The following is a 23,715-nucleotide window of genomic DNA, read 5'->3' on the forward strand; positions in this document are numbered from 1 at the left end:
TATTACTTTGGGCAGAGTTTTTTTGGGGAGAAGGGGAGACTATTTAGTGCTAGGCTAAACCCTTTTAGAGATCTTTCTCTTCCTTCCTCCCACTCAACAATTCTGTATTTTGTCCTCAGCTGAGAGCTGCCCAAAGGGCTTATAGCTAGTCGTGGCACAGCTGACATTTTGACTTGGTCTGTCTGGAGGGCAGCCCTTTTCAACTGAGACCACTGTGCCTGACCATTTCAGCACCATTCACTTCCCTCCTTGACCCAAGTTTTGTTAGGTGGGGATTAATGTACATACCAGTTATTTGAATAGGTATTTTTTCTTTATTAGGACTTGTCCTCATTTCTGTGATATTATTTGTGTAGCCCCCTATGGAGGAAGGAATTGAAGCCCATGAAGAGAACTCTTGTCACAGATGACTTAGCTCCTCAACATAAAGGGTAGAGAGGATCAGGACTTAAACATAAAATAAAGTGTTCTTCTGACTATTCTCCATTCCCATGACAGGAGTAACAGTCTGAAGAGTGGTAGTGACCTGCTGTAGTGCTCTAGAAACTAGTTTAGTTCTAAACTGGATACAGAAGGAAAGATTATAGCCTGTCTCCTACATCCACTACTATAAGACAAGATTTTAACCATTCACCTTTATTTCATATGGTCCCCATGTACAGCCATTGGGAAAGGTCTGTGAGAATCCATGCTCCAGGAGAAGGATTTTGGGGCAGGATGGCTGTCTGGACTTGACCACGCTATTCAATTAGGTCCACTTAGCCATCTGTGATGTGCAAGTGGGTGCCTGGTTCAACCAAGGTGCTGGTTTTGTCCCCATTGGACTTTTCTTGTTTGTGGTGCTGATAATGGAACCCAGGGCCTCACACGTTAGGCAAGTGCTCTACCACTGAGCTGTACCTCAGCTCTTGGACTTCATCCTCCTTTTCTTCATCATCAGTGCTTGGACTAACTAAATTATTTAACAAAACTAAGTCTTCAAACTGACTCAAGTATAATAAGTTTGTGAAATAGAAATGTTAAATTGCAGAAACAGCCCCTCTGTCTTTACTGTCTGTGAAGGTCTGTAATTCAAAAGTGAGTACTAAGAATAGTACTAAGTACTAGGTGATAGTACTAAGAATTATGTGATCAGGTGTTTCTGAGGGTCCCTGGTAGCAAGAAAATGAATGTAGGTTTCATAAAGGGAGAAAAAGGATACACTGAACCTGCCTTATTAAAATAGGGTTGTTTTTTCTGAGACTGAGGTAGCACTACAAGTTAGAGGCCAAAATACAATGTGGGGGCCACCTTTACCCCGTACCCTTCACTTAGACTAGTGAAACAGGCTAGAGAGGTGGTAGCAAATAAGGGACTATGATCCAGATGCAGCTACTCAAAATACTTTAAGATATGCTCTCCTATTCCAATGAAATAGATACCCTGGGCAATCCCAAAGAGGGGTGCTATGACAAGAGCCCGGCAGCCTGCTCCCTTCATGAAGGCAGATGGTCCTTCCTGAATCCAGAGTTTCCTGGGGAGAGAAGAGCCCAGTGAGCTAAAGGGAAGAAGCACGTTTATTTTGATTCCTCAAACATGTATGCACCTTTGCCTGGCATGGTGGTGCACACCTGTAATCCCAGCGGCTTGGGAGGCTGAGGCAGGAGGATCGCAAGTTCAAAGTCAGCCTCAGCAAAAAAGAGGCACTAAGTAACTCAGTGAGATCCTGTCTCTAAATAAAATACAAAAAAAGGGCTGGGGATGTGGCTCAGTGGTTGAGTACGCCTGAGTTCAATCCCTAGTAACAAAAACAAAAACAAAAAACAAACATTTATGCACCTTTGAGAATAGGTGTCACTCTACAGCAATATCAAGATTCCAAGTGTGAGGGAGCCAAACCTTGTCCATGGAATGTAGTCAATGTTGGGGTCAAGGCCCAAGAAAATAGGCCGGGGGAGAGATGTGATAAGGATGCAAGGAAGAAGAAAAAAGTTGCCAGTATACACTATTTTCTTTTGAGAGATGAGGGAAAGGGTCAGATTCAAAGAAACCCAGAGCTAAGCAATAAAATGAGTCTCCAGACCAGGTGCAGTGACTGAAGGGCTGCTGGTCTCACCTGGCACAATCTATGATCCCACTGTAGACATCCTCCCCCAGGCCTTTCTTGAGGGTTTGGATTCGAGTTTTCAGAACTAAATTGAGAAGAAATTAAAATAAGTAATGAACATCTTGATTTTGGTGTCCTTCACAACCTGAAGTGATAGGGTTCCCTTTTAGAATGAGTACACATAAGACTAAACTATGAAGCCAGTTCTGCCCCTGTGTGATCTATATCTATAATACATCTTCCTCTTCAGGCCTCTTTTTTTTTTTTTTTTTTTTAATAACAGGGATTGAACTCAGGGGTGTTTAACCACTAAGCCACATCCTCAGCCCTTTTTTTATTTTATTAGAGACAGGGTCTCACTGAGTTGCTTAGGGCTTCACTTAGTTGCTGAGGCTAGATTTGAACTTGTGATCCTCCTGCCTCAGCCTCCTGAGTCTCGGGGATTACAGGCAATCACCACTGCTCCCTGCTTCAGGCCTCATTTACACAATGAATGAAATTCCAGCACTGGATCCTTCAGGCTCTTTGTGGTGTAGAAAACCCACTTGTGTGGGAGAGGGGGGCCAGCTGCAATCCTGGTGACAGGAATCAAGGTCTCCTCACTCAGCTCTGCCTCCTGCTCAAAATTTTTTAAATGTCAGCAATGTTCAGGACTCCATTGGGGGACAAAAAGATAAAGAAATTAACATCTAGAAGGTGAGGGTTTGTCAGTAATAAATAAGCAATAGTGATGTTCACTTTGAACCCACATCTCTGTGAGGTCCTTTGGTGAGCACATGCCAGTGGCCACAGGTTGTGGCTCAAAAATCAACAAGAGCAAAAATATTGTTTGCCTTCCTAAATGGCTATAGAGAAGCCTCATTTGTAAAGCAGATCAAGCCTTGAACCCCAATACTGAGCTCAAATTCTCCCATACTTACCATCCAGGGGTGTGACTGCAACGGCAGCCAGGGAACCTGCAATGCAGCCTGACATGAAGGAATGAGCAAAGGAGGCCTTCCCAGTAAGCTCATGGACCCCAAGGTTGTTCAGGTTGGCAAACATTGGGAAGTAGATGATGGAGAATGGAATATCTCTGTATTAGAGGAAAAAGAAACACTGGGCTCCACACAGCTCTGAGGTTTCTTTCCACAGAAGGCCATGCAGCAAGACTTCTCTGTGAGCTACATGGCTCAGAGATGAGTCAGATGGATCAGAGAGAAGCTACTATTACTGACTCTTAACTTTGCACCCCTAGATAATCTAGGGCGAGGATCTGCATGAGAGAAAATAATTGTTTGCCTTTCTCCACCCCCAGCTCATTACTCTGTGCTACCTGCACCTGCAGCCTATGGATGAGGAGCCAGATGCAGAATGAATGATGGGTAACAAATTCTACAAAAGGGAGTAGGTAGGGAAGAGAAAAGCCAAATAGCACAGTTAGATAAAGGGATACATCTAGGGCTCATGTGGACCTCCTAACTGAAGAAGGGCTTCAGTCTTCAGGTGCCCTTTTGATGTAACTGATTATGACAGCAGGAAGCATGGCAAAGAATTTGCCAATTTGGGATTAAATATTCTGGGAAGAAGACAAAGGTGGCAGTGCCTGTGGCCTTCCCCTTGAACTGCTGTGCCCAAGTCGAAGAAGAAGGGCTCACCTGAGGAGAGTGGCACCCAGGCCTTTATAGAGACCAGCCAGGCCCTGAGTGCGGAGTAGCTCCCAGGCAATGAGAGTGGCAGATGGGCGTTTGTGAGTGGAAGCAGAACCAGTAGTATAGGACCTGGAGGAGGAAGGTGCCGAGGTCGAGCTCTGATGAGGGGCAGCTGGAAAGGAAAGGACAGCCTCTGTCTCAACCCAAGTCCCAGCAGGCACTGCAAAACACTTGACCAAGGTGTGGCTCAGAATACACAGCCCTGGGACAACTCAGGGTACAAAGCCAATGCTTCAACTAGAATCCTGAAGTTTGTCTCAATTTTACAGCATTAATTTTGGGCTCCAAGGAAAGTTTTCTTCTTTGGGAAGAGGGGGAAACTGGGGTTTAACTCAGGGACACTCAACCAGTGAGCCGCATCCCCAGCTCTATTTTTTTTTTATTTAGAGACAGGGTCTCACTGAATTGCTTAGTACCTCGCTAAGTTGCTGAGGCTGGCTCTGAACTCGGAATCCTCCTACCTCAGCCTCCCAAGTTGCTGGGAATACAGGTATGTGCCACTGCATCAGGCTCCAAGGAAAGTTTTCTAAAGTCTGTATTATCTAGCAAGTTATGCCTCTTCGTAGGCTTCTTCACAGAATCACAGTCATTACCTACCCAGTCTTCTGTACAGGAAACTAGAAATTCAAGTTTTTAAAAATTTTGAGGGGCTGGGGATGTGGCTCAAGCAGTAGCGCGCTTGCCTGGCATGCGTGCGGCCCGGGTTCGATCCTCAGCACCACATACAAACAAAGATGTTGTGTCTGCCGAGAACTAAAAAATAAATATTAAAAAAAAAAATTCTCTCTCTCTCTCTCTCTCTCTCTCTCTCTCTCTCTCAAAAAAAAAAAAAAAAATTTTTTTGAGACAGGGGCTGGGGTTGTGGCTCAGTGACAGAGCTCCTGCCTCGCACATGTGAGGAACTGGGTTCGATCCTCAGCACCACATAAAAATAAATAAAACAAAATAAAGATATTGTATCCATCTATAACTAAATATTTTAAAAATTTTTTCAGACAGGGTCTCCCTAAGTTTCTGAGCTGGCCTTGAACTTCTGATACTCCTGCCTCAGGCTCCCAAGCTGCTGAATTACAATAGTGTATCACTGCTCCCAGCTCTGTTTTCTACTTGAACCCTTTTTGATAGTTTCACTCTATTGGCACTTTGGGACAAAGGAATCCCATTTTGGTTCTGCATAATGTAGTAAACCACAAATCTTTTTATTTATCTAAAACTTATCTCCTCCAGTTTTCCAGAGGTGCCTCCTCCCTGTAGTACTCCAGGATTATATGAACATGTCATTTACCTTTCCCCATTTTATAGAAATTGATTTTGTAGATGTCAACCCATTTTAGTTGAGTATTTGAGTCTGTCATTTGATGAGTTTAACATCTAATAATTAGAAATTTTTTTCCTGACCATATAAAATATAGGCACTTAATAGTGGATGAGTCCTACTAGTCACCACAAAATTCAGTGTATGGATAGTGTGTGAATATTTTAAGACATAGTGTTTGTAAAGAATGGTGGTCATGGGCTGGGGATGTGGCTCAAGCGGTAGCGCGCTCGCCTGGCATGCGTGCGGCCCGGGTTCGATCCTCACCACCACATAACAAAGATGTTGTGTCCGCCGAGAACTAAAAAATAAATATTAAAAAAATTCTCTCTCTCTCTCTCCTCTCTCTCTCTCTCTCCCACTCTTTCTTTAAAAAAAAAAAAGAATGGTGGTCATACCTGTGGACTCAGGTAGTTGGGTGGCTGAGATAGAAGGATCACTTGAGCCCAGGAATTTGAGGCCATTGAAATCTCATTTCAAAAAACAAAACAAAGACTATAGGTAGAGTTTGCTTAGCATGCCTGATGCCCTGGGATTTGATCTCTGGTAATGCAACACAATGACAACAAATCTCACCAAATTCAGTGTTTAAAAAGTGTTGCTTACAAGGCTGGGGCTGTAGCTCAGTGGCAGAGCACTTGCCTAGCACATATGAGACACTGGGTTTGATCCTCAGCACCACTTAAAGAAATTAAATAGCCAGATGCAGTGGCACACACCTGTAATCCCAGTGGCTTGGGAGCTGAGATAGCGGGACTGTTAGTTCAAAGCCAGCCTCAGCAAAAAGTGAGGTGCTAAGCAACTCAGTGAGATTCTGTCTTTAAATAAAATACAAAATATGACTGGGGATGTGGCTCAGTGGTCAAGTGTCCCTGAGTTCAATCTCTGATACTGAAAAAAAAAAAAAGAAAGAAAGAAAAAAAAAAGAAAAAGTAAAATAAAGCATGCTGTCCATCTACAGCTCCAAAAAAAATTTTTTTAAAGTTTTGCTTAGATTATAAATCCTTGCTAAAGGGAAATTATTCCCAATGTCATGTCCCTATTTTGCTTTGTATCCAGAAGAGCAGTATTTCATACTTAGAAGCTAGTTATTTTGCAAAGATTTTCTTGAAGTAGTAATCTAGATGTAGCTTCAAACAATTAGCTTTAAGAAGTTAGTCAATACAAGCAATATTTTCCTCATTATCATCTTTAGGTGCACACATTTATATCCTACCTTCTATTTTGTTTGAAATGTTTTAGCAATACTAGAACTTCTCATCCATATTGAAAAACTAAGGTGACCCTTACCATTTCTGCAATTGCATTTACTTTATGCTGGTTTCATCCAATCTAAAATCTGATTGAATTCTAGCATAGAAGGTATATACAGCTGAATTGAGGGGAGTGGGAAATGGCATCCATGAATATTGAGAACTGTGTATCCCTTTACAGATGGTGTGTGTGGTATGTTACATATTAGCTTATTTTATTCAGACCCTGTGGTTTGATCCTAAGGAAAGAGGCCCCCGTCACTTCCCTTAGGGTTGACCCCCCTTCCATAAATAGACAAACATTGGTCCTTACCACATGTGTTAAAATTTATACCACTCTATTTCTGAAAGGCCCAGGATTTAGGAAAGGGCCAAATTTCTCTGTCAGGAAACAGCATAAGAATAGGAATGGTTCTATTCTCTCTTTTTATGCCTTGCCATTAAAAGCCAGCTTCTACAGTATAAAATACATATTTCCCAAAGTGTTGAATAAGCGGGTTATTGGCATTTTTAAAAATCTTTAGGAAATCCAGCCTAAATGCCAAGGCAATAGAAGAGAAGTATTAGAGTTGAGACGCTAAGTCTCTCCTGCATCAAGGTTCTCATTTCTGCTATTTGTTCTGAGCTGGAAATGTTGAAAGGGATAACCATGAAGTAAAAGCTGCTATTGACCTGGAAAGCTGACTCTCAGTCTAGCAGGTGAAAGTGGGATGACAGATGTGAGCCATTCTGATTCTGGCTTTTACTAAGCACATGTGGAGTTGAAACAGGCCTCACCTAAGCGTCCAGCATCCTGCAGCTGAATCTTGAGCATTTCCATGGGGCAGGTAACCACCACTTGGCACATGCCAGCCCCACAGCCAGCCAGCATCTCCATCTTCAGGTTCCGCTGCATTCTATGGGAGCAGGAGTCAGCTCTTCAGACTCAGGGCAGAACTGCCATACCACCTTGGCTTATCTACTACCTTCCCTCTGCAGTGGGGGAGGAAACCTTTCCATGAATGGTACCTGTCTTTGTCACCATTGGCTGCCACCCACCTCGCTGGGAAAATAGTCACCTGGGCCTAAGGTTCAGTCTCCTTAAACACTTGAGGCTAAATTTATATAGCACAGACTGCTAGGGAGACAACACCTGGATAGGAGTTGAAACCAGTAATAATGAAAGTACCTAGGTCAGGATTCTTCATTTTGTTTGTTTTTTGGCACTGGAGATTGAGCCCAGGAGCGCTTTACCACTGAACATATCTCAGTCCTAGAGCAGGTATCTGATTCTCCCTGATCCCATATGTACTATCTCTAGGGCAATGCGAGGACAGAAATAGAAAGTGTCTCTGGGCCGATTTAAAAATTCATCAGCTGGTTGGTAAATATATCTGCAAACATACTCCACATGTTTTATATTCTTTCTCGATAGATTTCCTACCTCTCTCTTCCAAATTATACCAGTTCATTTATTTCCCTACTTTCCATCTGCCAAAACACACCAACCCTTAGCCATATGTGCACACATACTTAAATATGTGCTGACGGGTAAACTGAGACACACTCCCCAAGACAAGGTGAAAGATCTTTGTCCCTGACTCCATTTGGCCATACCCATCTTCCATGAGCAGCTGCCGGAAGAAATCATTGGCTGCCAGTTTGATGGCCTTCTCTGGAGTGACTAAGGTGAGGTTTACCGCAGCCCCTGGAGATGAAAAACAAAGATGAGCAACTATGACTGTCCCAAAAGTGACAATTTCCAGAGGCTCCCTCTCACAGACAACACACACAGGCTGGGAAGGCAAAGCTTTGGGGGTGTCACGAGCCAAGCAGGGACACTTGGCCTATTTTATTTAAGCAAATTTACTTTCATTTCCTCTCTACATTTTCTTCTTTCTAATACATTTGTTTCCTTTATGGACACACATCCAGTTATCAAAAAATCACCTTGGGGCTGGGGCTGTGGCTTAGCAGTTGTGCACTTGCCTGGCATGTGTAAGGCTCTGGGTTCAATTCTCAGCACTGAATATAAATAAATAAAGGTCTATCAATAAAAAAAATGTTATTTTTGCCCTTGCTGGTGTTTTCCACCTTTGAGGATAAATAAGTACTCATTAGTCCCGGGCAAGTAACAGGGACTGGGTTTCCATTACTCTGTATGACACTAGCCCAGACCCAGCATGGTTCACACAGATTTTATTTTATTTTATTGCTCAAGGATAACGACACATCAGCTCTTTCTCAAAACTAGTATAGGGAGCCAGGCATGGCGATGTATGTCTGTGATCCCAGCAGCTCAGAAGAGGCTGAGGCAGGAGGATTGCAAGTTCAAGGCCAGCCTTACCAAATGAGCAAGGCTTTAAGCAACTTAGGAAGACTCTGTTGCAAAAGAAAAAATAAAAATGGCTGGGGATGTGACTCAGTGGTTATGTGCCTGGGTTCAATCACCAGTACAAAAACATGACATCAAAATAAAACAACCTTGCCTAGGACCTGTTTTCCAATGGTGCTACTGAAGAGGACAACAGCAGCAGCAGTGTAGGATCATGCTAGGGAAGAGCTCGAAGTCCTTTTCACTCTGTTCCTTTCAGCCTCTCCCTTTCTGCTACTAGTAGTTGGATGTCCTATCAGCTCTGTAGGGACACAGAGGGCAAGGGAGGTGGGAGGGAGGCAGGTTAAGGCTCACTTGCTTAGGGAATGGATGGAACCTGGGGCTTCTGGGTTCCACAGTGGCTCACTAGTCCCCCAGAAAGCCTTAACAGGAAACAGTTATCTCCACCTCTGTCAAAGAGCTTATCAAAGGCTCATGAAAAGTTAATGTAGTCCAGCATCATCTGATAGCCCAAGCTGTTCCAACAACTCCCTGGAAGGAACATCCATGCCCAGGGTGCTATAAACTCACAAGGCTGGGGCCTCTATGTCACACCCACTGTCCTCACCATGCCAAGTCAGGTTTCCTCTGGGATGCCTGATAAACTCACCTCTGTACATGCCCAAGAAGCCCTCTGCACGTGCTGTCTTCATCAGGCAATCTATCCTAGAAGCAGAGGCCAGAAGAGGAAATTAGTGGTGCCCAGGAGGCTGCTTCCTCATGGACAGGATGAGGCACATTTGCAAACCTCTCCCCAAAACCCAATCTTTCCCCAAGCCCTGATCTTTCTGGGCACACCCCAGTTGACCATGCTCCCGAAATCCCTCCACCATCAACACACTCCCTGAAGAAACTCTGGAAAGGATGAGGCCCATTGCCCTTCTCCCCAACCACACCACTCCCCACCAATACCTACATTCCTTTGTACATGTCTTTTCCATGCTGGTTCTGCAGTCGTGTCTTGGCCAAGTCGATGGGGAACACACAGGTCACCCCCACAAGCCCTGCCACACCTCCATTGATGAGTTTTGCTGCAATACTAGCTCACGGGGAGGACAGAAGCACATGAGGGAAGATGGCTGCTCACAGTCACATGCAACCAGGATTGGGTGTGGGGGACAGGAGAGCAGGAATAGGGCAGAGAAAAATAGAACGGCAGCTGCAAGGCCTTCAGTCCTGGTGGGACTTGTCTAGAGACTCTGTCCTTGGCCTCCTACCCCAGCCTGACTGGCTGTCACTCTCCCCCAAGCTCCAGTTGGAGATGCTGCAGGTAGGGATCTGAGAGCGCCCGGTCTCCTCCTCCAGGAGGCCTGCACTCACCAGGTCTGAACCATCTTGGACTAACTCACCAAGCTGGGATGCAGCAAAGGCTAGTGGGAAAAAGGCCCACTCTGCCCTCTGGAGCCTCACAGGGGAGTTGCAAGCCTTGGCTCAGCCTTGGGACATGTCCTCTGGAATTGCCACCAAAGGTTGCTACCTATTCTCTGACTTTTTTTCATCCTTGGAGCCACACGTGGCAAAGTTTCAAACTGTAACTTTACTTCCAGCTTAATGTCAGGCAGACAATGCAACTCCTGACTGTTTACTTGAGCAAAATACCTCAATTCTCTGAGCCTGTGTGAAACTCACCTAAGGAATTATATGAGGATTAAATAAACTAAGGCTTTGGTAAATGATAGCTATTGTTAAAAATAAGAGGACACACATTTCTTAAAATGAGGGCTGCTAGTCATCAGCAGATAACTAAGTTTTGAGATTATCTAATTCTAGCCAAAGCAAGATAGATAATAGAGCCCCTTCATCCTGGGTAAATATAGGAGTTTAGAAAGATAGAACATAGAAAATAAAGCTTTCTCAGATTCCTGGGAACCTAGTAAAATTTTGTTAATTATCAAGCCAGAGGCAGATGTGAGCAAAATATTTGGAGATAGATTACTGGGAAGTGATAAAGTAGATAATAAGAGTTTCCTCACAAAGCAATCTAGATAGACAAGCAGGAAACTTTGTGAAAACAAACAGAACTATGATTTAAATTTTGCAATCTGAGACGATGCACCCAAATACAAATTATTTTAACAGTATTATATATTTGTATATATATATTTGTATTATATATTTGTATGTGTGCGTATTTTGGGGGGAATTGTGCATGTTTCTGGGGCAGGGTGCGGATGATCATCTCATTTATTCAGGGGGAGACACTGAGATGGGCTGTTACCACAGCTTACCTCAGATCCTGGTTGGACATTCTGCAGGGACTGTGGCCAGTTGGTGGGTCCAAAGACACAAGGCTGTTGGCTCCTCAAAGTATGCTCTTTCTGGACTACTGGAGGGGAAATAAGTGGTGTCTGATTCCTTGACTTCAGCTTCCCACACAGACAACAGGCAAAGAACTGTCAATGAGTTGACACTGCCAGCTTTCACTGTGTTCCAAGACCTTTTGGACTTTTGGGATTTAGATCAGAATTCTCAACCTTTTGTACTTTAGAGATCAGATAAGAATGGTGTAAGAGAGAAGGATAAGCAACTTCATGAGTCCCTGAGTTTGATCCCCAGCAAAACCACCAAACAAGCAACAATCTCAAATGCAGGCTCTGGGAGCATTTTGGACAGAGAACTTAGAATAGCAAAGGAGGCTCACAGGATAAAAAGTAGGAATTGCAAGGAATTGCTAAAGATCAGGAATCCCTCGTGAGGTATTCAAGAACTAAAGTAAAACACTGGTTCTAACATTTATTCTCAAACTGTGTTTTCTGAACTTTCTATGACACCGAGATATCTCTGGATTTATTTATAGGTGACACATATGGAAAACACCAGGGACGGTACTCAGGATGTGGGAGCAATAGTAACGGTAATAAGAGGAGGGCTTCTGCCTTAATCCCAGAGGAGAAGTACCAGAAAGGGTCCTGATACTGGGAGGAGACTGGCCTGAGCTCCGGGGGGCTTCTTATTCCCAGCTTTCCTGTAAACTGCCCTCCTGTGCTCTTTGCTGTACCCCAGGGATGTCAGCAATCCTTTTTTTTGCCTCTAGGTATTTTATTATGAGGAAGAAAAGAGAGAGAAGGAAAGAGAGGGAGCAATCTTTTTTGGAGGTTTATTAATACATTTAAAAAAAAATCATTGAATGCCAGGCACTATTCCAGATCTAGGGATACACAATAGTAGTGAACAAAGACTAAGATTCCAGCTTTCAGGGACTTTAATTTGGGGAGACATATAAATGAGAAAAATAAAGACTGAAGATATTGGAGAATGATAACTATGGAGGAAAACTGGCATGATGGTGCATTGCTGTAATCCCAGAGGCTCCAGAGATTGAGGCACTAAAGAACTCAGTGAGACCCTGTCTCTAAATAAAATACAAAATAGGGCTGGGGATGTGGCTCAGTGGTTGAGTGCCCCTGAGTTCAATCCCTGCTACCAAAAAAAAAAAAGAAAGAAAATGTCAGTGGACACTTGACAAGAAAGATTCATGGAGCAGATGATCCTAAAGCAGGGAGTGAGGAGTAAGTCATGTAGATATCTGAGGAGAGCATTTGGGGTACAGCAAGCATGGCTGGGATGGAGCTCAGTGATAAGGCACTTGCCTGGCCCTGGGTTCCATTGCTAGCACCATAAAATGAAAACCAAAACAAAACCAAAATGCAAAAAGAGCTGGGGCTGTGGCTCAGTGGTAAAGCCCTTGCCTAGCATGTGTGAGGTATTGGATTAGATTCTCAGCATCACATAAAAATAAATAAAAACAAAGGATCATCCACAACTTAAAATTTTTTTTTTAAAACTCACAAAAGACCAAGTTATTATTATTATTATTGTGTATCAGGGATTGAACTCAGGGGCACTTGACCACTGAGCGCCAGCCCCAGCCCTATTTTGTATTTTATTTAGAGACAGGGTCTCACTGGGTTGCTTAGTGCCTCAGTGTTGCTGAGGCTGACTTTGAACTCACAAACCTCCTGTCTCAACATCCTGAACCTCTGGGATTACAGGTGTCCACCAGCACACCTGCCTGAGACCAATTTAATTATTGCAGGAAGGGACCGTCCAAGAGAAGGGTGCTGAGAAATGGTTAAATCATGGAAGGGGATGTGGCTCAGTGATAAAGTACCCCGAGTTCAATCTCCAGTACCAAAAAAAAAAAAAAAAAAAAAAAAAAAGGAAGGCAACACATAGAAAATTTTCTGATGAGCAAGATGTGAAAGATAAAAGGAACAGTTAAAGAAACAGTGAAGTTCTTATGGGGAAAACTGAAAGAATGGGTTTGTGATATGGAACTTGGATCAGTTGGCAAAACAAGAAAAACTTCTGCAGAGAGATTCAAAAAAGTGAAACAAGCACATCTGAAGAAACAAAAGAGACATTCATTTTCATTCCTGATACTGTTTAATCCTTGTTTCCAGTTCATTCCTGGATGCCAGCTGCATTCCTGTCTTGGATTCTGTGACTCTTACCTGTCTTGACATTAAATTGACCTCATTTCATATCTTGCTAGAATTGCTTTCTGATATTTCTAATCACAATAGTCTAACCTTCCAAATTTGCATTAGGAGTGAGAATTTGCATTCCAGATCCCAAAGTCTGGGATCAGCTGAGAAAAGAGGGCACAGGCTGGAGAGTTTGCCTCTACAGTTAAGGAGCTGTCAGTCTTTGTGCAGTCACATACCATCTCCTGTTTTTTGTTTTTGGTATCAGGGATTGAATCCAAAGGTGCTTAACCACTGAGCCACATTCCCAGCCCTCTGGTCTGCTAAGTTGCTGAAGCTGGCTTTGAACTTTCAATCCTCCTTGCCTCAGCTGAAATTACACGTGTGCCCCACTGTGACTAACTACTTAACATCTCTTGAAGCTCAAACTGTATACCTCTACTTGGTGGCAAAATATCAAGATGGTAAAGTATATTGGCTGTTGAGATATTTAATAAGTAGTTAAGAGAGAAAGACATGGGGCTGGGGATGTGGCTCAAGTGGTAGCGCGCTCGCCTGGCATGCGTGCGGCCCGGGTTCGATCCTCAGCACCACATACAAACAAAGATGTAGTGTCCGCCGAAAACTAAAAAATAAATATTAAAAAAAAAAGAACTTTAAAAAAAAAAAAAGAGAGAGAAAGACATGTTCCAAAAGTTGATGGGAGGGCTGGGGGATGGAGCTCAGTGGTAGAGTGCTCGCCTAGTATGTGCAAGGACCTGGCTTCTATCTTTAGCACCCTGCCTCCCATCAAAATCATAAACTCCATCTCATGTCCTCTATATGCAGTGTCTTGTCATGACATGTAATTGTTTTGCTTTGTGAAGGCAAGTGTATTTACAACTTTATATGTGATATTCAATAACTGTGATAATTGTGGATATGTAGGAAATAGTTTGTTTACATGTCCTTAGGCATTAAAAGGTGGAATTGGGGTTGGATAACTATCTAGAATTACCACTTTTCCAGGAATCGCCTTTTCTCCCTTACCATTCCTACTGGATGCAGGGTAACTGCCATGTTTCTAAGATATCAACTCTATCCACAGGTTAATATGGTCCTCTAAGCATGAAAACCAGACTTGAGCAAGGTCACTCCATCCCTTCCATAGGAATTTAGAGAATATATATATATAAAGTATCTTTCAGGAAATTTTTTTTTCTGTAACATAAAACTTGGATCTTAGAAGCAAACTGTTTTATGGCTTGGGAAACAGAGAGGTGGATTTGTCATAAGCAGTAGTAACTAAAGTACAGAGCTAAAGATGAAAGAGTGTTCTGATGGTGTTTGAAAGCCAGATGATAGTGACCCACCTTCATTCCTGACCTTGAGTAACAAAGGGATATCCCACTATCCTTCTAATGAATTGACTGTCTTAAGCCAATTAGAGTAGTTTTTGTAATTTGTTAACCAAAAAGTCCTTAACTTAGGGAAAACACACCTCAAATTCCACTTACTAGTAATTGAATGCTGTAAATGTTCCATGATGTGTAAGACCATTATTGGCTGGCTTGAAGGAGCTTAAGAAGTGGGCATAAGGGAAATTTTTAGAGGAGGAGGAGGAGAGGGGAGGGCAGTGTGGACAGAGCACAGCATGACCAAAGGTGAGGCAAACAGGGTTTAGAGACTGCCTCCCCAGACTGTGGGAAAGGAGGCTAGAGACATAGATCAAGCAGTTGCAGAGAATTATGGCAATCAAATATAAATTGTGGCCCCCGTCCCCGGCAAAAAAGAAAACTGTATTTGATCCTGGAGGGTGTGAGAAAACACTGAATGCTTTGAAGGGGGAAAATACCATACCAAATGTGGTATGTAACAACTATTCTCGAAGAACAGGTTGAGGGAAAGAAGTTTGGGGTGAGAGACCATCATGTTACAGTGATGGAATGGAGAAGGAAGGATCAGGTAGAACAAATCTAAGCTTGACACAGACAAGGGTGGCCTGGAGGGATCATCCTAAAGAGGAAAAGGGCCTGGACTTGATAACTCTCCAGGGTTAAAGAAGAGGGAAGAACTAGGGATCTAACTCAAGTCTGACATCTGTAGGACTGGACAATGAAGAAAAGGAAGCTCCTGCAGCAGCAGAGAGAAGAGGATAATCCAGGCTTTGGGATGGCCTCCTCCAGCCACGGTGGGAGGTGAGTGAGAAGAACACCCACTGACAGTGCCCATCCTGCTGTATCATTCTGTCAGCCTGGCCTTTGGCCTCCTCACAGCCCCATCTCCACACCTTCTCTCATTCCCTCCACCACTGCAGATCCTATTTGGTGAATAAGGAGGTGGCTAAGGATGGTGGTAGCAGAGTGAAGGATGCAGACAGGTTTGGGTGGGAGCTGCCTAGGTCTCTTCCCCACCATGGAACAGCAGAACTCATCTGTGATCCCTCCTGTCTGCTCAGCTGGGAGAGAGCTCATTATCATCACTTCAGGAATGATGAATTATGTTTTGTTACTAATGAATATTTGTGCTATTATTTAAAGTAGTAGGAAACAATTAGAAAACTCTGTAGTTCCTCAGAATTGATTTTTAAAAAAAATTTTGTAGTACTGGGAATTGAACACAGTACTACAAAATGAACCTCGTAGACAGGAAAAACACATCTTTCCCACCAAATCATGCCAGCACCATCCAGCCAGAGCTGGACTGCCTCCTACAGCTCCCTGCTTGCAAACTCGCTCCCTTCAAACCTATTCTCCAGCATAGGGTGCACTGGGTTTTGCTCTGCCAGTCAAGCACTGCTCTGCCAGAGTCCTTCACAGACTTCCCTCTACTCTTAGGTTAGATTAGATTCTTGCTCCTTACCCCAAACAACCTGCCCAACAGGCCCCACTGTCCTAAATGGCTGCACCTTCAGTCTTGGCCCTCCTTGCCCTGCCACCCTGAACTTCTGCTTCTGGAGATATGTCACAGTCTTGTAACTTAGCCTTGAACATACTGTTCCTTTTGCCCCATCTACTTTTGATGAATTATAAATTGTTCTTTGTGCTTCAGCTCAGACGTCACTTCCTCCCATAAACCTTTCAGATAGTCCTCTTGTCTTGGTTGGGAGCTTCCTTTGTGATCCCCTGTAACAGAGTTACAGCACGCACTGTGTCATATTCTTATTGACCTGTATCTCCATCCAAACGAGAAATTATTTGGACTAAGACAGTCTCAGGGTTGTCATGTCCAGACCCTAGCACAGAGACGCATTCAACAAATACTGTTCTAAGAATCATGAGGGCAACAAAAGCCTTTGACTTTATCACAAAACAATGTAATCGTCAGCTACCCTCATTTCTTCACATTATGAGGACTTGGGCCATGTCCCTATGATCCTTTTTTTATAGTTGCAGATGGACACAATACCTTTATTATTTTTTATAACTTAATTTTTTATGTGATGCTGAGCCACAACCCCAGCTCCTATTTGCTTATTTTTTTGTGATGCTGAGGATCGAACCTAGTGCCTCACACATGCTAGGCAAGTGCTCTACCACAGAGCTACAACCTTAGTACCCCCACCTCCTCTTAATAGCAGAATGAGAGTTCTCCCAGAGTTGCTGAGGCTGGCCTTGAACTTGTGATCCTCCTGTCTTAACTTCCCAAGCCACTGGAATTATAGATGCATGCCGCTCTGCCTGGAAGGAGCCATTTCTTCATTTATTTCCAAGAAAAATAACTGTTTCCTTAGTTCCATGTTACCAGGGTGCCCCTCAGTCAAACAGCCACTTCCTCCTATCCCCTTCTTATCCTGTGCAGTGAGATGAGAGGCCCTTTCCCACTGACTGCTCTTCCCTTTCGCTACATGTTTATTTGCTAGAAGAATCTTTTCCTACCAACTTTAAGCTTGACACAGACAAGACCAACAGTTACCACCTTCAGGAAGAGTCTTCTGCCTTTTCTGGATGCAGGCCAGATTACTGTGGGACTGCAGGGAGGAGGTGGCTTATAATGCTGGCCAGCAGCAGCTGGTTTTTCTTGTGTTCTGTGAGGGTCCCCCCTCCTCATCCCTGTGAGAGCCCTTTCACACTGCAGTTTCCCAGCCTCTTCCCAGACTCACTGCACCTTCAGACAGGTTGGTTTGAACCAGACTCCAGAGAGGCTACAACACAGCCAAGCCAAATATCATTAGGCAGCAAGCAAGTGGCTCTTTACTTGGTTGTCAGTATGACTGAAAGTTCAGGCTGGACAATGATTTGAGCAAGGCCACTTGGGGTAAGGACACTCTCCGCCCACTCAGAGACCTGGAAGCCAGGATGAGGACAAAGAAAGGCAACTCAATGTACTGCAAACACTCCCCAGGACACTTGGTGCCAGGAGCTAGCCTCTGCTGCTTGTTCTCATATTGCTCTAATTTTTTGCAATGCTGGGGGGCCTTTTAAAATTTTAATTTTATTTAGGGTACCAGAGATTGAACTGGGTGGGGGGTGGGGCACTCAGCCACTGAGCCACATCTCCAGCACTATTTTGTATTTTTTAAAAAATATTTATTTTATTTTTAGTTTTCGGCAGACACAACATCTTTGTATGTGGTGCTGAGGATCCAACCTGGGCCACACACATGCCAGGCGAGCGCGCTACCGCTTAAGCCACATCCCCAGCCCTCTATTTTGTATTTTTATTTAGAGACAGGGTCTTACTGAGTTGCTTAGTGCATTTCTGAGTTGCTGAGACTGGCTTTGAACTTGTGATCCTTCTGTCTCAGCCTTCTGAACCACTGGGATTACAGGCGTGTGCCACTGTGCCTGGTTCCTTCTTTACTTTTTGAAGCAGGGTCTTGCTAAATTGCCTAGGCTGGCCTCAACTAGAGATCCTCCTGCTTCAGTCAGTCATTGGGGTTACTGGGTGTGCAACCATGCCCAGCTTCTCATGCACTTCTCTAATAGCAGGTTACAGACTGTCTCACTGACCTGCCAGGCAACCTCCCTGCAGAGAGATGTGTTCTGTTCATTTAGCATTTATCTATGGGAGGACAGTACATTGTTTGGGCACCTTCTCTTGTGCTCAAGAATCTTACAACCTGGTCAGGCATGGTGGCACACACCTGTAATCTCAGGAGCTTAAGAGGCTGAGAGGTCCTATGCAACTTAGTGAGACCCTATCTCAAAAAATATAAAAGGTTGGAGATAAGGCTCAGTGCCTCTGGGTTCAATCCCTGACTACCCACCCCCTGCCCCCAAATCTTACAAATCAATCTGAACTCAATCATATGCTGTGTGAATTCAGGATTTCTTCCAATTTGGAGAACTGGGAAGGTTTCAGGGAGGAAGTGGCAACTGATTTTGGGCTAGAAGGCTGGTGAAGAGGTTGTTAAGACTGTGAAAGAAGGGCAGCAGTGTCAAACTGGCACCCATCTTCTAGAACTTCAGTGGCAAATTGTCCAATTTGGAGCAAGGGATGAGGAAGCAGAGAGAAAAGCTGGTGCACTATATTGGGTCTGGATGATACATTGCCAACAGTATGGGCAACATAAGGAACTATCATGGCACAGATATCACCTGCAGAGATCCAGGTTCACATCTGAGCTCCCAAATTCCTGGCTGTCTTTCTTTAGGCAAGTTACTTACCATGATGCTTTTTGCACAAAGGGATGTGATACCAGGTTTTCAGTGAGGTTTACATGAGGGTGCAAAGGATTGCTTTTAAACTGGTCCTGGTTTACTGTTTACTAGTTGTGTGATCTTAAACAAGCTACTTAACTTTCCTGAGCCTGCTTATCCAACTGTGAAATGAATCTAGGGCACTCACTACAGTGCCAAGCACATAACAGGTGTTCACTACGTGATTGTGTTTTCTCTTTTCTTTGGTGGGCAATGGAAGCTATTGAGTAAGGGTCCAAAGGGCACCTTCAGGTTTATGGCAGTGCCAGTGGTTTGAATAGATCATGAAGAGTGATTTCTGTGAAGAACCAATGGGCTAAGCAGATAGATGACTAAACATGTCAGGGACAGACACCAGGTGTGAAGCATAGGCATCAGGAAGAAGGTGGACTACCACTCCAGTTAAGAGAGTCCAGGGCAGGGTGAAAGGAAAGGGGAGGAAAAATTGGCTCTTGAATCTGTATTAAAAGTGGCAGCTACAAAAGAATGGATAATTAAAAACAGAAAAACCACAGGCTCGAGCAATTGCACTTTGGGTTGACCCCAAAGAACTAAGAGTCTGAAACAGATATTTGAACACTCATGTCCACAGTAGCATTATTCACAGTAGCCTAAAGTTGGAAGCAACCCAAGTGTCCATTATGGAGGAGAGAGTAAGAAAAATGTGGTCTATACATACAATGGAATATTATCCAGCATTAAAAAGGACATTCTGACACATGTTACAAAATAAATGGACCTTGAAAACACTACACTAAGTGAAATTAGCCAGTCACAAAAGGACAAAAATTTTATGATTCCACTTAAATGGAGGTAGTCAAATTCAGAGACAGAATGTTCCAGAGGATAGGGGGAGAGGAGAATGAGAGGTTATTATTTCATTTTCAGCTGGAGATTAAAAAGTTCTGTATGGTAGTGATAGTTGCACAAGACAAATGTACCTTGAAATGTTCACTTAAAATGGTCAAAGAAACAAACCCCATCATAAACAATGGTAGAACATGTAAGTGGAATATCAAAATTTAGAATTTGGAAAGGATAACTGAAAGATGGCAAAGAAGTTTAAATGAAGCATAGGAATTTGAATCTCCACAGAATAAAATCATCCCAAGAGAGAAGCCTTAGGAAGAAAAGGATAGATCTAAGCTGGCTGCAGTGGCACTACTGTACTCCCAGGTACTCCAGTAGCCAAAGCTACTTGGGAGGTGAGACAGGAGGATTGCAAGTCTGAGGCCAGCCTGGGCAACTTAGCGAGACCCTGTCTCAAATAAAATTTTCATATGGCTGGCTATGCACCTTGTGGTAAAGTACCTCTGGGTTCACTCCCGACTTCCACAAAAAGAAAGAAGGGGCTGGGGGTGGAGAAGATGATTCCAAGGATATGCCTACTTTTAGGAAGCAAAAAGAACAAGTGAGAGATCTGGGAGGTTGCAGCAGCACAGCATCTGAAAGATCAGTCTCCAAAGAAGGTAGCCCCAACTGCTAGGTGCTACAGAGAGGATCTGAGGGCTGAGAATGGATCTGATTGAGGCTGCCTGTAAGCAAGACACTAGCTCTAGAAAGGTAGTAGGGAGTCAACCCACAGGAGATGGCAGTAGGAGGGAAAAGACTTTTTTTAATAGAGGGAGATTGGATGAAGGTAGAGAAAGAAACATTTAAATGGAGGAAACTGGACCATCACTTATACTGAAGGAAGAATCCAAGGAAAATGAGTCTAGAATCCAAAGCATAATTGAGCCTAAATGTTGGTTAGGGGCATGTTATTAGGAGAAAGAAGAGATTTGGAGAAGCGTGAGTGCGCGCGCACGCGCGCGCGCACACACACACTCGGCTTCCCTTCTTTAGCCTTCCTGCTAAGTGAACCAGCAGGGTTTAGGAGTTTGTTAGAGAAGCTCATCTGAAGCCAGTCCCCAGACATGGTGAAATCAAGTAAGATCCTGATGACACAAGTTTTGACTCACTATTCTGCACAATGGTTTATGTTTGACCGCACAATAAAATGACCTGGGGCAACTTTAAAAAAATCCTGAAGCCCAAGCTGCACCCAGATCAATACAACCCTAGTATGTTGAGTTAGGGCATCTGATAACCCTTAATGAGACAACCTAAACTGGCAATCATTGGTAAGTGTGGCAAAGTTATTAAGTTTGTTGAATAAATTGCAATAGCAGGAGTTACCACAGCAAGCAAAGAGAAGATTGTCAAACAGCACAAGACTGCAATACGCACTTATTCTAGGATAGGGCTGGTCTGTTAGCTTTAGATTCCCCAAAGCCCCTGGCAGTGCAGAAAAGGGGACAGAGAAAGCACAACTAGGAATGAGATTTGATGGGCAGAAAGGGATATCCCAGAGGTCAGATCAGCATGCCAGGTAGGGCTGGGGCGGGGCAGACAACAAGGGAATTCCTCAACTTTATAGTCCTTCTCTTACATTCCCTATGTGTGTAATAGAGGTATAACCATTACCTTTATTTCATGTTCACCAGCAGACTATGGGGTGAATTTCCTATTTTAATCAGAAGGTGGCTGGCTGTGCCATCCATCAGGTTTGAATGATATATTCAGGTCAGAGGAGGTGTGCTTGAGGTCTAAAATGCATGTGTCAGGCATTCCCACAGGTCTGTGCTCTGTGTGTGCATTTCTAACTGTGTGTGACAACAGGTAGCTGAGCCCCTTCCTCATCAGTCTGATTAAGCAGATCTAAGTGATGCCACAACTCGCATTTCCAAGTTCCTAGGTAAGTCGTTGCTGCAGGTCCAGGACTACATTTTGATCAGTAATGTGACCACAAGAAGCTAATGGAGTTGAGGTGATCACTTCTCCCACCACCACATCTCTCAAGTTCCAGTTCTGCACACCTATGCCACGTCTCTGGCAAATGTTTCTTTAGAATTGCACAAAGTATCAAAATTACTGATGGTTCAATGTTCTGAATTATGTCATTGTCACTTTAGGCTCACCTTGTGAGGGGCAAGAATGAGGAATGAGAATGCTGCTTGGAATAAGCTATATAGATGCAGTCCCCACACAGCTGAGAGCCTGGCTCCTCAAGTCTGGTCTGGAGGTCTGCCCAAATTAAATGGTCTGAGACCACCAACACTTGGCCTTCCTGCTACAATTAAATTGCACGAAGTGAACAAAGACATTGTTCCTTAATCTACTATTTTAGCTAAGCAGTGTACTCCTTCCAGCACCTTACTGTTATCCAGACTTTCTGTATCCTGTATTTTTTTCTATTATAATACAGAAAAATAATAGAGTGAAGGAACCTATCTTTCCCCCCTTTGTATTATTAGCAGACAGGCAATGTGCCAGACACTTGGTGTATATTTACTTTTTAATAGTCTGCGCTCTGTATGCATGGGTCCTACACCTGTACATTAAACAAACTGTGACCAAAATGCATTTGTACTGATCATGTTCAGATTTTTCCTTGTCATTAGTTCCCAAATAATAAAGTGTAACAACTATTTATAAACTACATGTACTGAGAAAGAGTTGTACTTACTGAAAACTTGATTGTTAAGTTAGTCAATCTTCATCTTAGTTCTTGGGATACTCCCAGGCCAGGCTTCACTTGGATCTTGTCTTTGCCTTCCTACTAAAGACTCAATTCCTTCCCAAAGCTAAAACCCTGGATACAATCCAAGGAACTGGCTCCACTGCTTTTTAAAACTTCTGTCCAACTTTAACTGGTTAGAATAGGGCGACTCATCCTTGTCATATGCTGTGCAGAACGAGGTTTAAGTCCAAGATTCTAGGAGCAAGTTGTGGTTTTCCAAATCTGAAGACGTCTCCAGAGCACCTGAATTAATATGCGTGTCATGGAGGCAGAAGGGGGGTAGGGTTCTAGCAACACAATAGACAAACCTAGGGATTTTCCAGCTGCCTTCTTGGCAAGTATTTCTCAGTCTGTTTTGCACTGAAGGTTTTTTCCTAAAATTGACTAAGGAAACCAGAGGAGCCTTGCTAGCAGAAAAGGGGCTACAACAAATGCACAAATGTTGTCCTTTTGAAAATTCAAGGGAAAACTGTGGGGCCAGGCAAACAGACCTGCAGTGCCAAGCTATGCAGAGGGTGTGGGGGTTGAGGTCTGTGAAAGCCGTCCTGAGAACAGGCGGTTGCAGCATAGATGCTTACAGCTCTGTCATCTCTATGGCAGGGCTGGAGAGAATCCAACCGCCTGGGAGAAAAGGGCCAGCTGCCTTCCTGCCAAAGGCATCTCTTGCATAACAACTTCATGCCACAGGCCATTCACCTCAGAGTATTCCAGGACCAAGGGTAGCCTCTGAAAGAGCCTGCCTGGGTTATTTTGTCAATTCAGTAGTGCTCCTAGATAATATAGAATGCCTGGATAGGGGCTGCCTATTGATAAAATTAAGATGTCTTTCCTCCTAATAACAGGAATTTGTTTAGACACTAGTCTTTAATAAGAAGCACTTTTGGATGTCTCCAAATGTTGAAATGGAAAGGTGATCAGAATTTTGAGACCAAAACACCATGAGCAATTACAGCTTCTGTTCTTCCCCAAATCTCACCACACTGGCTTTCTTTTTATGTTCCAATATTAAGAAGGCCACTCATGGTGTAGGCTTTGTGCAAAATGTTACCCATGGAGCTTAACAAGTGTTAATGTCAAATAATAATTCCAAAAACTGAGGAAGATCATCTCCACCTACTATATTAAAATTTTGAAACCTAGTTGACTAATGAAAGATACAATATTAAAGCTTATCATTAACTGTCAACAGTTTCTGGCTTTCTTTGGAGGAATTTATTTCATGGCAGGAGGAATTCCACTAGAGAATACAAAAGTAGGAAAGCAAAGTTTACATGTGTTTTAAGGGTGTGACACTAATGTGCAGAGGGAATAGAGGTGTTCAGGGCGTCTCAGCCAGTGATGAGCATGGAAGTGAACAGAGCCAGGCCAGAGCAAAAGTTCCACTTGCCCTGCTCTTCCAATGCAGAG

At 43.5% G+C, this 23,715-nt stretch overlaps 1 protein-coding gene across 6 annotated transcripts; it reads right to left on the bottom strand.

Annotated features, from left to right (window-relative positions):
- Nucleotides 1-291: 291 nt before the first annotated feature.
- Slc25a18 (solute carrier family 25 member 18) lies at nucleotides 292-22,783 on the bottom strand. Of its 6 annotated transcripts, none has more exons than XM_046459773.2 (10): nucleotides 22,255-22,779; nucleotides 10,927-11,021; nucleotides 9,615-9,737; nucleotides 9,309-9,364; nucleotides 7,942-8,032; nucleotides 7,123-7,241; nucleotides 3,724-3,889; nucleotides 3,007-3,161; nucleotides 2,096-2,171; nucleotides 292-1,513 (listed from the first exon to the last, which is right to left on the bottom strand). In XM_046459773.2, the coding sequence occupies exons 2-10, from the start codon at nucleotides 10,944-10,946 to the stop codon at nucleotides 1,372-1,374; spliced, it is 948 nt and encodes a 315-aa protein (XP_046315729.1). In that variant the 5' UTR covers nucleotides 10,947-11,021; nucleotides 22,255-22,779; the 3' UTR covers nucleotides 292-1,371. The 6 variants fall into 6 exon arrangements, with proteins under 6 accessions (XP_046315729.1, XP_046315728.1, XP_058440098.1 ...); XM_046459772.2 differs by having other exon boundaries at nucleotides 10,927-11,024; XM_058584115.1 differs by lacking the exon at nucleotides 9,615-9,737 and having other exon boundaries at nucleotides 22,255-22,783.
- Nucleotides 22,784-23,715: the final 932 nt, after the last annotated feature.

The sequence above is a fragment of the Marmota monax genome, unplaced genomic scaffold (genome assembly GCF_021218885.2).
Source record: "Marmota monax isolate L192 unplaced genomic scaffold, Marmota_monax_Labrador192_F-V1.1 WCK01_AAM20220418_F8-fsc00163, whole genome shotgun sequence".
In the NCBI taxonomy this organism is placed as follows: domain Eukaryota; kingdom Metazoa; phylum Chordata; class Mammalia; order Rodentia; family Sciuridae; genus Marmota; species Marmota monax.